The 15,995-nt window shown below is 39.6% G+C and overlaps 1 protein-coding gene across 1 annotated transcript in view; it reads right to left on the minus strand.

The window, feature by feature from the left end:
• Positions 1–15,995, minus strand: part of LOC121161257 (A disintegrin and metallopeptidase domain 3-like) — an 81,073-nt gene that overhangs the window by 13,970 nt on the left and 51,108 nt on the right. The window contains exons 13-16 of the mRNA XM_040987566.1: positions 12,418–12,516; positions 4,512–4,707; positions 3,943–4,030; positions 3,495–3,678 (exon numbers count right to left, since the gene is read on the minus strand). Of these exons, the coding sequence (XP_040843500.1) occupies positions 3,495–3,678; positions 3,943–4,030; positions 4,512–4,707; positions 12,418–12,516 (567 nt within the window). The remainder of the gene's footprint in view (positions 1–3,494; positions 3,679–3,942; positions 4,031–4,511; positions 4,708–12,417; positions 12,517–15,995) is intronic.

Genomic DNA, 15,995 nt, shown 5'->3' on the forward strand with positions numbered 1-15,995 from the left:
ACACCAGTCTGAACAGCTATCCATGCACAGTCTTCCTCGTAAGAGCTAAGGAAGCCAGGGAGAAGCCCTACCGCCTGGGAGTAGCACAATACAAACAGATGTGTTGAAGGTGCCAGGAACAAAAGAGTCAATGACATCAGCTTTCTACGAGCTCCAGGCAGCACAGCACGGAAGGGAGAACTGAGCTGAGGCATGCATACCAGTCCTAGTGCCAGGCTTGTCACCGTGAACCCCAGTGTTGGCAGAACTCCCATGTCAGTACCTGAAGAATGAGCCTCTGAAAGCATGCGAGGCAGGAGGCCCAAGGACTATCTCCACCAACACAATGTCAAGTCAGGCGGTGAAGCACAAGGAAAGTGCGTACACACTGGCGACTGGGTCTGCAGGCGAGCATGGGGTTAAGTAGTGTAACCATGGAGTGTGCGATGACTACACAGACTCAGACTAAGCCCACAATGTCTGCTTTTAGAGAAGGTCTCAGCAAGGAGACTCTGTGGGTGGGAGAAGGGCAAGTAAAATGCCCCAGCTGTTCTCACTCATAACACAGATGCCAGAAGCACTTGCAAGCCTCAACCCAGTTCAGGGGGCTTCTGGGGTGCCACTGGAGAGTGAATCTAGTCCATGCAGCCCTCCCCCAGTCAGTCTCTGACTGCACTGAACTATCTTGACAACCCCATCCCTGCAACCAGGTCCAATGAAGCACCTGCTCCTACATGCCCTGCTGATTCACACAAGTGAACTACCAGTACTTTCTGCCTGCCCCCTGTAGCACGGACTCAGGAAGACAAACTGGGTAGTACACCATGCCTTGCCTGATTGAGCCTGCACTGGAAGCAGCTGTGTAGCACAGCTCATGTAAACTCAAAGCCAGGAAGCCGAGTAGAGGCCCTTCCTTTGTGGCTTTGCCCACTGAGAGGAAGCCATTAACTGACCATGGCCAGCCTCCCACAGCTCACATAAGCATGTAACTAGGGTATGTTCCAAATGTAAGACCAGAAAGCAGTTGTTCGGCTTTGCTCACTCACTCTGGCTCCAGAATCAATCTGGACCGACCTCCCTAAGCAAGTTGTCCCTGAGAAATCCATGGGAAAACATTAAAATAGGATGGATAAAATTGATCACAGAACAAGAAACTTTCTGAGCTTCAACACAGAATCTGTGAAAGAGCTGATTCAGAAAGAAAGAAAGAAAGCCTCCAAGGATTACTAGATATCTCTAGTTGAGCAAATGTGTGTATTTTGCAAAGGGATGGAAAAGAAGAAAGGGAAAATACACAAACCCGTCTATACAATTGATAAGAACTTCCTAAACTCTGGGAACTACTGGTGCACCCAATTCCAGGAAACACACCCCCCTCAAAGACTCCTAACTGATTCCATCAAAAAGAGACCCTGTCTGAGCCACACAATCAAAAAGAAGAAGAAAAGAGACTTTCAGAAACAATTTATGATCAGTTGTGAAGGAGGTATCAACTGACTAAAAATGGCGAACTTTGCAGAGAAAGTGTTCGAGGACAGGAGAGAGATAATGGGGGCAAAACATTCAATATCCTGAAAGCAAAGTTAGTAGGCATGAGTAACAGTGGCAGTGCAGCCTTCCTTAGAGATGATGGAGAAATAAGACTTTATATGACTGATCATTTTTTTTTACCACCTTCTGATGAGATGTGAAGGGAAGGCTTAAGGGAGACCGCATTAGAAGTAAAAGATTGATAGCCATCACCATGAAACATACATGAAGATGAACAGAAGAGCAGACACAGGTGAATGGCAAGAAAGAGCTAGTGACCCAGTTTTATTTTTACTGGATTTTTTTTTCCTGGTTTTGGTTTTGGTTTTCACACGTGTTAATCAGGATTATTAATTTGTAATTTATTTGTTCTTATTTACTAGATCCTTTTTAAAAAATCTCAAATTTCTTTGAAAGAATAATAGTGAGGAAAAGCAAGAGAGATCTATGCTCTGCTTCGCTCCTCAGCTGCCCCACCTCCGCAGGAATCCTCCAGGTGGGTTCCGGGGGACCTGCTTCTTTCCCAGATGGCCTGTGGATGAGCATGGAGGGCAGAACATCAGCACAAATGCAAGCAAGGACCATGGTGCGAAATGGCCGCGTGGCCGTTGTTGGTAGTACAGTACCACAGTCCTGGCCCTGCTCATTAGGCTTCGTATTGAAGCAATCGAGTTTCGGTACTTGCTCTATACCACTGTGCTTACACAAGTAGGAGTGAGCTGGCTACTTGTAATTGAACTTAAGTTCAGCTCTTTTTCTTTAGTGTGTGAATTTACAATAAATATTTCAGGTTATACTGTGCTTATTTTTGCTAATCAAGCATAGCTAAGTGACCTCTTTGCTTGTGCTGTGTTTCTTTTTGTTTGTTTGCTTTTTGTTCCAGGATATTTTCAGATTCCATCTCCGTTTTTAATTTACCTCAGCATCGTTAGAAGTACATTTCTGTCCATTGCTATGTCTAAAGAATATGGAACACACCTACTTACAAAAGAGAGAGAAAGAGGAAGAAAATGTCAGAAAGCTCTGATGCAGCTTGCAAAAATTCAGTGTTGGGCCAGCCATCATTCTTGGCTCACAGAAGATTTTCGCTGTTCTGTGTCTTATATACTGTTATTGAAGCAATATGTTTTTCATAAATAATTGGATTCGTTTTGGTGGAAAAAAAGATATAATCTAGTTGCACTCTTTCTTTTTGCCTAGTTAGTAAAAATGCTCTTGTCTTAAATTTGCTGACTAAGCCTATTGCTGCTCGCTGTGGGAACCTGCCCCAAGACCTGTTCCTTGTTTTGCTTGGATAACATTTATATAGTGGTTTGTGTTTCCAAAAGAACTACTGGATTTCAGTTGCCCAGTATAATAAATATGACCCGATTTAATTATTGGAGGTAGCAACGCCAACTTGGAAAATGATGATTGTTGCTTAGAGAAAAATCCCAAATTAGGTATCTTACTAAACATGGAATGAGAGTAGAAGGTCATACAACTTAAAACTGTTACTGTGACAGTCACAAAAAAACCAACAAAATCTTTCTTTAAAGGTATTCAGTGTGCTCAATGAATACAGCAAGCAAATTTCCTACCAGGGTGAATCTTTTCACGGTGAGATAAAGTTAGACTCCCACCAAGCTTTCTTTCATTTTTTTTCCTCCACTTTCTTCCTTCCTCTTTCCTTTCCACCCTTCATCCCACCTCCCCTATGCGACAGGTTCCAAATACCTCTTGTTTCAATGCCACCTTGCTCCTAATGCATATGTCAGAAAGCAGCAGTAAGTTTTTCAAATTCTTAGATGAAATTTGAGTTCTGGCTTCAGCTTGGCCCAGCCCAAGCTAGCCGTTGCAGGCATTTAGATATTTGGGCAGAAGACAGACTGGATGAATCTCATTCCTCATTTCTCATTCTCTCTCTCACTCTCCCGCTCTCTCTCACACACATATACACTCAAACACGAATAAATCTACCATGTATAAACTCTAGTTGTGTTTACCTTTTTTTCACCGCATGTTGAACCGTCTTCCACGTAGGTATTATCATTTTCTTGTGTTGCATTTCTTAATGCTGCAGACACACAGATTTTGCCATCAAGATGTATGTATTGTACATCGTGAGCCACCGGGGTCGATAAGTCTGATGATGACCACAAGCAAACTAATTTTCCACAGAAGATATTACTGGCAATTTAAGACACAAAAGATTATCCATTTGTCACATAAATATGCACCATGCTACTAAATAATGTTTAAAAAGAATATTAACTTAAAGCGTTACTGAGGTCCTGAAACCAAAACTTTTCAGAGCATTCACAGCCTTATGAAGTGCAATTTATACAGTTTCTGTAAAGTGGTAGGATCATCTCACATTTGCTTTTGTGGGTATGACACACAACACAGAACAGTACCATGTGCTGGAAAATAGATTATTTTCTAAATACATACACAAACTCGCATTTTCCCCTGCAGTTTCCAAATTTGTCATTATGCATATTAATTTCTTCTTCACACAGATAATTGCCACTCCTGGAAACTGAAAACCATAAGTTCCAGTTATTGATGTATTTAAAAAGCCTTGAGAAACTATACATATTCAAATCAATTCAGAGGTATGTAAACAGCCAAAATGACCAATGTCACATCCTAAAAATTTTGTTGTTCTACTGATTCTGTAGAATGGAGAGAAGCATGTTAAAATCTATTCACAATAGGGAAACTTGCACATTATTGTAGAAGTGATCGAGAAATAAGTGACTTGATCTCTTTTGTGACATTCTAGTAGTCCAGTCTTTTCCCAGCAATCATCTGAATTTTGACAAGTATTCTCTTCTGCTTGTGCTGAAGGTTATTATTCATTTTGTACAACACAGAGATCAGCTGCTTAGACATGAAGTCTTATTTGCACATGTGGTTATAAAAATAACAACCATTTCCAGTTTGGCTGTAGGATAGCTGACAATCTTCAGATAACTACTGTGTGAAAATGAATCCCAGGGCATAGATGCAATTCTTACATTCTCCAAATAGTTGTAAACATTGCCTGTCTCGATCTCGGCATTTTCCTCTCAAGCAGTAGGCAGTCTTATTACTGCATGGTTCCAAGTCAGCGGATTTAATATCAGGTACACAAAATTCAGATGTCCCATTGCAGTATTCTGGAAAATCGCAGAAATCACTGCTTTTCCTACACAGTCTTCCTCTACTGGCTATCTGTGAGACAAGAAAGAACAAATATTTGTACGTGTTGTGGGCATGACTTCCTCTAACATTTCAGCAGAATTAGTGAAAACACTGGCCAAGAACGGAACCCTGTACTTTTCATGAAATACTTGCAGATTATGGATTAGAAAAGCAAAAAGCTTTGAAATGAGCACTTGTGGAAAGTGCTTGTGTGAAAAATTTCAGCAAAAGACAGGACAACCGCTGTCCCAGGTTTCTTCCTGTTTCAAAGTTGATGGTTCGGTGGGATAAAGATGGACAGTGCCAGTACTCTGGTTCATGCATCACCCATCCACTCACCTCTAGGTAGACCTGGACTGCACCGAGGTTAGCAAGTCCTTAAGCTAGGTATCATACGGATATTGTAGAGGCCTGATCGCGGGCTGGTTCTTACAGTCTGACTTATAGGATGCTGGAGTCAGGAACCAGGGCTACATTTCAATCTCAAGTGTGCAGGTATAAGATGTTTTTACATCATTGTATGCACGTTGCATCACTTATTTAACTATGGGATAGAGAGGAACAGGCAGATGGACATAGAGAGTTCACACTTGCTGGTTTACTCTCAAAATGCGTGTGACAACAGGGAACCGGGGAAATAAGAATTAAATTTCTGAAAAACTCTGGTGGACATTCACCTATTTGGAAGTAAGTAGAGAAAAAAAAAATGGAATCCTCTTATAAGTTTGGCAAATAAAAATGGGAACAGATTTTAAGATATTTGAATAAGAGAAAATAAAGAATTCCATGCTGTAACTCATGTTAACTAATGCTAGCTTCTTAAATTGGTGGCATTGGAGCACTCCCTAATAACTTGTTCTGTGAAGTATTGCCATGTTCTGCCAATTGTAGTGGTCACTTTCCATTTTCACATATACTTCAGCATGTAGTCGGAAGGCCTTGAATATTTAGAAAAGTCTCAGTATCACTAATTGGAAGACAAAGGCCAAGAAGAGAGCTTTGGTGATAGAAAAAGCAAAAAAGCAGCAAAAAGTAGTATTAGGAGGATGAGCTGAGGTTTGGCAGCCCCAACTGATCCGCTGTGTGACAGCCTTCTCTTGCTCACACGGTGGGACAACCCACATTAGGACACTCTCAGGAGTCTTCACTGGGGCAGGTCTGGCTGCTCCATGCCATGGCCGCAGGCAAGCTCCATCTGACAGCCTGGCTCAGCCTGAGTCACAACCCATTCCGAGCCATCCAATGATCCTTTCTGTGCATTGCTCAAATTTCCTTTTCTTTCTTGCACCACATCACTGCCCAGGAACTGCTAATTCAAAATTGTCAATATCAAATATTCAGAATAGTAAATATCAGAAGATCAAAGTGTTCCAAATCTTGAGCCATTATCAGCGGAAATACTCATTGTGTCTGCACGGTGTGTTGCCATGTTATAATGTTACAATAAAATGACCATGGGAGGAGGTCCTAATCCTAGTACATACCACTGCCATGGGTATTTACAGAAAGGAGCGTTATTCCAGAAAAGGGTATTAATTCCAGAAAAGGGTAGTGAAAATGGGCAGTACTGAAGCCCTGTCTCAAAATTCCCCCACCTCTGAATATTTAACTTAGCTCCAAGTTAGGCCCACATGCCTTATGCTTCTTGATAGGATAGAGGGACATGGCGTCACTTGTTGGAGGTTTTTTGCTCACTCAGCTTTCTCTTGAATTTGCCTGCACTTGGATCTTGAGTGTGCACATCCCATTTGCTCTAAATGTACCCCGTTTCCCTGCACAATATTATGTCTCCATATTGCATTTGTTTATGTTTGGAGGGAAAAACATGGAATAAACTCAACTGGGTTACCCACTATATGTGGCAAGCCAGCCAGGGAGGCTGAATATGAGATGGAAGCCTAACTCTTGCTTCCCTTGTCTTTGGGAATCTTCATTTCTTTCTTTTTTTCTTTCTGACTCACCTCCGGCCCTTTGATGTTTGCACACTCCAGCTCTTATTACAGGTTGAATATCCAAGGGTTGATACAATGCAGAGCATAAGCTTTTGCATCCTTACTTGGAAAAGTTTTGTAAGACTGGGTTCGGTTATCTCTTAAGCCACTGAATGCCCTGTCTCTTGCTCTCCTGCTGTGGTCTGGCCATAGATTTTCTGTCTCTACTAGCTTCCATTCACCTACATACTTAAAAAAAAATCCTTATTTTCTGTTTTACCATTTTGTAGTTACAGGACTTCCTGCCTTTCCCTCCACTTCCTCCCGTCCTCTTCTCCACTTCCCAGTGTTCTCTGTGTCTTATGATAAAATAGTCCTTCAGCTATAGTAGTCTCAATTCCAATGTTAAGCTCTTTATCTGTGTGTACACAATGGTAGGGAGTCTAGTATTTTGCTGTCTAGGTTTATTTAACAGCTTTATTGGCAGCTTACTTTTACTCTGGAGTAGAGACACATACTGCAGATTTCCTTTGACTCCTGGTACTCTCGTCTCCATTTCATCATTCATTTGCAAGATGACCAATGTACATTTTTTTACCTTATACCTTTCATTTTTTTTTGTTTTGGCATTCACCTACATATTTTAAAATTTTATCCTTTTTGTTCTTTTGGACTGATTTGCTTCATCAATGATTTTGTTATCTGTGCCAATGATGTGTTTTGTTCACATGCAGTTTGTATCTTCCTGTGTGTGACAAAAAGATTTTGTCTCCCTCCAACTCCTGGGCACCTTTGTTGTCTCTTTAGAATGCCTTTTGGTATTTGGATCTTCTGTATAAGACCTACATAAAACTGATATCCCTTTTCTTATCTTGATGCCATTAGGTTCAGTGTTGATATTACTTATTACAAAGCATGGATGAGGTTTGGAGGTGGTTCAGGATATGGTTGATGGGTATTCCAAGAATTGCTGCATTCAATACTTATATATAGATATATATATTCCTGAAGTGCAATTGAGGCTGAAAGAACCTGCTATAGTCATAATAGAATCCTGGCAATGCTTTACCAAAAGACTTCAGAATCATTAATTGAGCAATTACCGATTGCATTTTTAGAATAAAGGTGATACCCAATACCACCTTACAACTGGGTTTTTATGTGGGATATTATATACAATTATCTGATGTTTTCTTTGGTTCAGATATCCAATAGTAAATTTACCATGTTGTCACTTTAATTTCTGACAGGATGTGTCAATAAGGTTCTCATGATGCCAGATTCCCAAAATAAAGAGCAATCAATCTTCCTAGCAAATCTGGGTTTGAAAGAAATAGGAATAAAAGAGATTTCTTAACAAGTATCTAATTGCAGAAACTGATAGTCGTTGTTCAAGAGGAGAACAGTTGAGAAAGTGCTCTAATGGGGCTGAGTAAGATATAACTCCTACATACCAACTTGTCATTGTACAGGTCCATCCAAGACAAGTCCAAGTGGCCCTCAGAACTAACCCCCAGCACGCACCATTTTGTGTATTGAGGAAAAGACTGTGGATGGTGGGGTGGCTGCAAGAACAATGGTGAGCTCCACATGTGCTGAGCTGGGAGAAGACTCACATCTGGCACAAGTCATTTCACTGGTTCCACAGAGGAAACAGTACCAACTTGGCATCCTGTTGAGTTCCACCCAAAATAGGTCAGGGTGATGCCCATACCTAACAGCCAGCATGCCCAGACTGCCACCAGTGTCACGCTGGGCATCATTTTGTGTACAGAAGAAAAGGCTGTGGGGCTGAACCAGGAGAGAACTCACTTCTAACCCTATGTATTGCACTGGTCTCTCAGGGAAAATAGCACAGAGTAGGCATCCTACAGACTCCACCCAAAATATGGCTGGTTCCTCTATTTTGTTAACCTCAGAGCTAACTGAGGAATGCATCGAGAAAATGGGGAGTAAAGAATTTTAAATCTGGTTATAAAGCTTATCAACAATGTGAAACACATTCAGGAGTTCAAGAAATTTAAGGAATTTGTTAAAAAGAAATAGCAAGGAATCAAATAAAAACTGATATATTGAAAATGAAGAATAGAGCAAATTTAAAAAAAATCCAGCAGAAAACCTGAGTGATAGAATGAGTGAGGCAGAAGAATCTCTGAATTGGAAGACGTTTCCTGCAATAATGGGGAAACAATTGCAAAGCTGGAAGTGAAACTGAGTCAAGGTAAGGAAAGTATTCAAGATTAAAGAGACTATTAGAAGGCCAAATATAAGAGTTATGGGAGTTCCAAAAAGCACGCAGAGAGAAGCTGGGTTTAAAAATGTATTCAATGAGATAATAAATGAAAACATCTCTAATATGGAGAAAGTATTGGGAAACAACATACAAGAGGGGCACAGAATTCCCAACATTGGCCAGAAGCAATTTTCACCACAATGCATGTTAATCATGCTGTCTTCAGTCAAACACAGGGAAAAGATCCTTAAACATGCATGTGAAAAGTAAAATCAACTAACCTATAGAGGAATCCCAATCAGACTCACTGCTCACCTCTCAGCAGAAATTCTACAAGCCAGAAGAGAGTGGAATGACATATTCTAGATTCAAAAAGGATGAACTTGTCAACCCAGAATAACTTACCCAGCAAAGCTTTACTTTGTTGTTGAAAATGAAATAAGATGTTTCACAGTAAAGAAAAAGCTCAAAGATTTTGCCTCTTCCAGAGCTGCTCTATAGATGCTATTTAAAGATGTTCTCTTGACAGAGAAAAGGAATAACACCTACCAAAACCAAAGACAAGCATGAGAAAGTCCCAATAAGACAGCCAAAGGATGCTAAATCGAACAATGAACAACCCACTGCTAAAATGACAGGACCAAATTACTACCTGTCAATATTTACCTTGAATGTAAATGGCTTAAGCCATTCAGCAATCCAGTGTCACAGAGTAGTGGATTGGATACCCATCTATCTGTTGCCTGCAGGAGGCACATCTCACCAACAAAGGGGTGTGGAAACTTAAAGTGAAAGGATGGAAAAAGATATTCTAGGCCAAAACAAATGAAAAATGAGCTGGTTTAGCTGTTCTTATATATCAGATAATATAGACTTCAATGTGAATGATATTACAAGAGATGAAAAAGAACAGCACCAAAATGATCAAGGGAACAATTCAGCAAGAAGAGGTCACCTTACCAGGTTCTTTTATTTTCATTTCTAATACTTTTGTCTGTTTTTTTCTATCTTGCATTTCTTTGCTAGTCTGGATGAAAGATCATTTTGTTAATCATCATCTTGGTTTTTTTTTTTTTAAGATTTATTTCTTTTTATTGCAATGTCATATATCCAGAGAAGATCTTCTGTCCAATGATTCACTCTCCAAGTTACTGCTTTTGCTGGAGCTGAACTGATCCGAAGTCAGGAGCCAGAAGCTTCTTCCAGGTCTCCCATGCTAGTGCAGGGTCTCAAGACTCTGGGCCATCCTCGATTGCTTTTCTAGGTCACAAGCAGGGAGCTGGATGGGATGCAGGGCTGTCTGGATTAGAACCAGCTACTATATAGGATCTTGATGCATTCAAGTTGAGGATTTTAGCCGCTAAGCCACTGCACCAGATCCTGGTTCATCTTCTTAAAACATTGTTTCTTGTTGCAATATGAAGTTTTTTAGTTTCAATTCTATTTATTTTTGCCATGATTTTTTTTATCATTTCTTGTTTCCTGTTCATTTTTCTTCTTTAATAATTCCTTGAGGTGTCTACCATTAGATGAGTGAATAATGAAAACGTGGCATACAAAACATGGCATATAAAATATGCATACATATTGAATATATATTGAATGCATATTAATTGATTGAATATTATTCAGCTATGAAACATGAAATTCTACCACTGACCGTAATTCGGACTCAGCTGAAGGACATTATATTAAGCCAAATAAACCAAACCCAGAAGACAATTACCTCATGTTCATCTTATACATGGCGGGTAAATTAAAAAAAAAATAGGAAAAAGCAGAAAACAAATCTGTGCAGACATTGATATCTTGGCAAATATAGTATTTTAAAACTTTCTTTTATATTTTTGTCAACCCAGTGATTAGGAATGTTCCAGCAGTGTGGAGGCTGCTGGGAGGACCTGGGCCAGGTTGGGCACAAGACTTGGGGTCCTAGCCCCAGCCACCAAGTGGTGGGCAAATCTTGGGCTTATCTAGGCCTGGGAATTTTGTCCTCCACAGTAATTACACTGTGAAAGGATCTCAGGCAGCTTGGGTCCCTGGCTCTTCCCACCAGCACCAGCCAGATAGGAGGTACTCAGTTGAGTTCGACCTCTGGGCTTGGGTGTATATAATTTTTATACTTATTGTGTAAAACAAGAATGTTATGCTACTATGTACTAATCACCTGGTTACTGTATAATTCACTGCATATGGATAATATGGTCAATTTTTGTTAGCCAACTGTTATTTAAAGCCACTGTTGTAGTGTAATTCAAGCCTTTTGATTTTTTGTTATTAAGCTTTTTGGCCTTTTATTCAGTGAAGTGGTAATCCTTTTATTGCTGTGCAAATCTGAACAATATTTTGGCAAATATTTCTTTAAGCTAGAAAAGAAGAGGGAAAGGGGACAAGGGGAAAGGGGGAATTTCATTGTGTTCTTAGAACTATATCTATAACTGGAATTATTAAGCTGGTAAAAAGAATCAGTCTCAAAAGAAAGATTTCATGCTTTCGCTGGTTTATGCTAATTAATATAGAGTACAGAAAAGCACAATTTACGTGAGCAAGATTGCTATTCTGATATTTAATAATTTCTACTGTCTTTGTGCTACTGAGGAAAATGAGTTTTTTTTTTAATTTAAATTTCTATTGACTATGAGTTCAGAGCTTTACCTACCAGAGTATTAGGCCTGTGAGTGCAAAAGAAGGGAAGAGGCAGGGAGGATGGGGAATGAAGACATGAGGAAGTGGGATGCCGGAAGCATCACTCTGTTGCTAAATCCATAGTGTGTAATATGTGAACTTTGTTCACTTGATCTAAGCAAAAAGAATAAGCAGATAAGCAAAGTTTAGATGTAACTATACCATAAATCATACTGAATCTATTAAATACTAATTATAAATTTTAAAAATTCAAAAAAATAAGAAAAACGGTAGAAAATGTGTACCACATATTACCATTTTACAGGAATCCTCTCTTTCTACAGTTTTCAAAAAATGATTTGCTTCTTGGCCCTTTGGCTACAACCAAGTGTAAATTTGAAAAAAAAGTAAATTTTTATGTTTGTTGATTATAAAAACATCACATGTCTAATTGTGTAAGATGATTAATCTGGACTTTTTAAAAGTTGTTCAGTCATGAAGAGCTGCATTCAGGCATAAAAAGTTAATCGAATCAAAAACATTTAGTGTCGGTGGTGTATGCAAGGAATGAGTGTTCATTAGAAATTGAATATGCTGTTTAAAAAAATGGAAATAAGAGGAAGGTTGAAATATACCAAAGACATCTATGTGAAATCAGTTGTGGCAGGAAATACCATTTACCAGTGGAAGAGATTTTTATTTTGAAAACACTCACATATCCAAATGTTCAACATCCATCTCTCGAGAAAATAGCAACATTCTCCAAAGAGCATGCTCTAGAGATTATTTAAGGACATGAAATATTCTGATGGCCTGAAGAGCTGGACCATAAATGTTTTCAATAGAACACAAAATAAGACATCTGAAATATCTTTTTAAATGCTAATAGCAACTAAATATGAACACAAGACTGTTCCTGGGCGAAAACAATGTGATATTCTGAAAGCTTACCGTGCATGTTTTTGAATCACAGCATGGTCCACTGCCACACTCGGAATAGCCGATCAGTGTACAGTCCGCAGGATTGCAGCACCTTTTGTGTCTGCATGTCTAAAAGCAGATTGTTAAAGTTAAAAACAGACCTTTTGAATCACATGAATGATTTTAGATAGTTTCTAAGTGCAGTTAGGTGTCACATACAATTAGGGTTTGTACAAGGACAGATTTTATGCACAAGTGCAGTCACACACTTCTGTAGAGGAACTGAAAAATGCCTACGCCCTAGTGACAGGACCACCCCAACTGTAATGCGACATATGACTCAAGTGACTATGGTGATGTTGGCATGAAAAGACCTGTACTGTCAGTCACGTAAATATGACACACAAAACTGGGCACAGAACACACAATGGATAACAGTGGATGACCATGCTGCCAACTCCATGTATTCACCAGTGGAAAATACAGATTGAAGCACTAAGGGGACAGCTCCCAGGAGGACTATCTCTCTAACAGGGGATCTTCATATCTCTCTTGCTCTCATAAACCCTGACATAAACCAACATTGCAAAGCATTAGGGTGAGTGTTGTGGAAAGGAGGCTAAGCCACCACCTGAGATGCAAGCAGCTGAGATGGGCACAGGTTCAAGACCCAGTTGCTTCACTTCCCATCCAATTCCCTCATAATACACCTGAGAAAGCAGTGAAAAATGACCCAAATATTTGGGCACCTGCACCTTTGTGGCAGACTAAGAGTATACTGTCAAAATTCCTGGCTTTGGATCAGAACAGCTCCAGCTAATTTGACCATTTAGGGAGTGAATCAGTGGATGGAAGGCACACACTCTCTCTCATTCTGCTTTGAAATAATGAGTAAATCTTTAAAAAGTATTATAAAGCCTTAATGTGTTATGCCAAAATGGAGTGTGTGTATGTGTGTTATATAAACTTATTTGAAAGGTAAATTTACAGTGGTAAGAAAAAAGAGACAGAAAGAGCTTCTATATGCAATTCACTCATAACTCCGTCTGCCTCGTCCACATGGGTATTAGGGGCACAAATTCTTAGGCCATCTTCTGTTGCCTTCCAAGATTTCATTAACCAGAAGCTGGGATTGAAAGTGGAGCAACAAAGAATGAACTGGCACTGTGATGACTCCAGGATGGCAAGAATCAGCCTCACTACTACACTGACCCCCAGTATATTTTCACCATATAAGAGAAGGTCTTTGTGATCGAGTTGTCAACAACAAGACTTCGTATGCCCTAGGCTTTAGGAAATGACAACACAAGACATTTATTTGAACTCTATAGGAAGGGAGAGTAAGAAATTGCATGCACCCAAACTTCACAGCTGCAGTTCTTAGATTAATGTGTGTCATCTCAAGATGGATCTCTCTCAACTCTTGGCTGACCTCTCTTGTAACTGAAAGCCGTCAAAAACATCAACACTAAATGGATTGAGTTTTCTCTTCGGAAGCAAATGACTTCTTAGAAAAATGGGCTTTCCACACCTGTGACTCATGACTTCTTTGTACCATCTCTACAAAAGCTTCAACACCTTGCCCATTTCCCTTGTGTTTTTGATGCACTGGTGGATAATGCAATAGTTGAGATTCTCTGACTGATACCCCTCCACTGGAGTATGTATGGCTAAATGTGGGATGTTTTACATTGAATTCAAATTCATAAGTCACGGTAATAGTCTCTGATTCACTTCATAACAACTGCCACTGACATCCGAAGTCCACTCTCTTGTCCTTTGTATGCAGTGTGGTTCTCATATTCATGAATTTTGTGTTTATTTCTAATATATAATAACAGCTAAAAATTACTTGTGGGTTTTTAACTTATGCTGCAAATTGAATGAGGAAACCAGAAGAAACATCCAACAGCTTAAAAATACATATATATCACCATTATATCCTTTAATTTCCATGAATTCTCCATGCCTCTATAACATAACCTTAGACAAATATGAGTCTCAAATATTGCCGTTCTGTTGGTGATTCCCGGTACAAACCATGGTCCATGGAGAAAAGTCCAAGGTGCATTTGCAGCATACTTGGAGGACTTAGAAGGGCAAGTATATGTGTGCATGAAATCATGTCAGTAAATGTAAAGAATCAATATGCAAGTTCTAAACCCCAACCCTCGTGTCAGTGCACATCCAGCTGGAAAGGGGCCACTCCTCTGTATCTCCTAACAAGCCATATGAAATGAAGACACTTTTTTCAATGGGTGCAACTTCTTATAATAGGCATTGGGAGAGTCTTTCTTTCATAGCTCAGCAAAAATGTACATGAAGTCATAATTGGAGATGTTTGTCCATCATTAGCTACCACCGTGGCTCTACTGAATAGGCTATGGATAACTGACAAATTCTCTAACACTGGATTGGAGAGAATATTTGCACCTTTGATAGCCAAACAGAAAGGACTATGTATAATAAGTAACATTTTTTTTCTTTGCAGTGTGAAAATACCTGATATGGGAGAAACTGTACACATCGTTTCAAGATTCTGACATATTCATATGAAACTATCCATTGCACTCAGTTGAGTTCTTTGGAGCTAGAGTAGTGAAGAAACAATGGCAACAGAGGGAATACTGAACTAACCTGATGCCTCTCATTATGAATGCCCGTGATTAGGGCGACACTGAGTGGCACCACCTGAAGGCTTTGGTCAGCTTGACCAAAGGGCAGGGTGATGGTGATCAGATATGGCGGGTTTTACAGTTCAGTGAACAAGTTTCTGTTGGTCATATACTTTTGCTCCTGGGCAAGTAGTGATGTGCAATGTAGCCCATTATGGCAACAAATTGAAGCTTAATTAAAATAAATTCTCTAACAAAGAGCTAGAGTCTCTACATCACGGTAGCTGGGATTTAGCTAATCACTGGCTGGCAAATCCTCAGAATATGACAGTCTAATGCAACTACTTCAAATTACCAAGTCTAGACAAGGGGGAAAAAATGAGAGCTTTCAGGAATCAAGCTGTTTCTGTGTATAGATACTGCTTGTTCAATGTTGCTGGGTAAATCACTCTGGGACATTCTTGGCTCAGATAAACTGTGCTAAATTGCATTTCTCTTAATAAATGGAAGATATCTAAAAGCAGCATCCTATGTAAATGACAAAGGAGCAAAACGTGTTGCAAAAAAATCACTAGATCTCAGAACAATGGAAGAGACTTCTGAACTTGAAATGTAATCATCAAATGTATCCTCATCAACGGGTGAGAGAGTAGTGAAAAACTTATGACCTAAGGAACTTACACATAGGAAAAAGCAAAATGCTCACCAGGTAGAGTAAAACATTTTACAAAGTTCAAGCCATTAGTAGAGCTTCCAATGGAAGTGTGCTATTTTTACTTTTATATTTCATAAAAGCTTTATTTGCTACGTGAAAGTCAGTTACATATAGACGGGGGAGAGAGAGAATTTTCCATTACCGGCATAATTAATAAACAGCTGTAAGAGCTAGGGCTGGGTTAGGAGAAATTCAGGACCCAGGATCAGCCTTTCTGCTACATCAGTGGCAATGGCCCAAGTACTTGCACCAAGTGTTTGGGTGTGTTGCTAGGGAGC

Source organism: Ochotona curzoniae, unplaced genomic scaffold, assembly GCF_017591425.1.
Source record: "Ochotona curzoniae isolate NIBS_2020 unplaced genomic scaffold, NIBS_Ocur_1.0 contig_4760, whole genome shotgun sequence".
In the NCBI taxonomy this organism is placed as follows: domain Eukaryota; kingdom Metazoa; phylum Chordata; class Mammalia; order Lagomorpha; family Ochotonidae; genus Ochotona; species Ochotona curzoniae.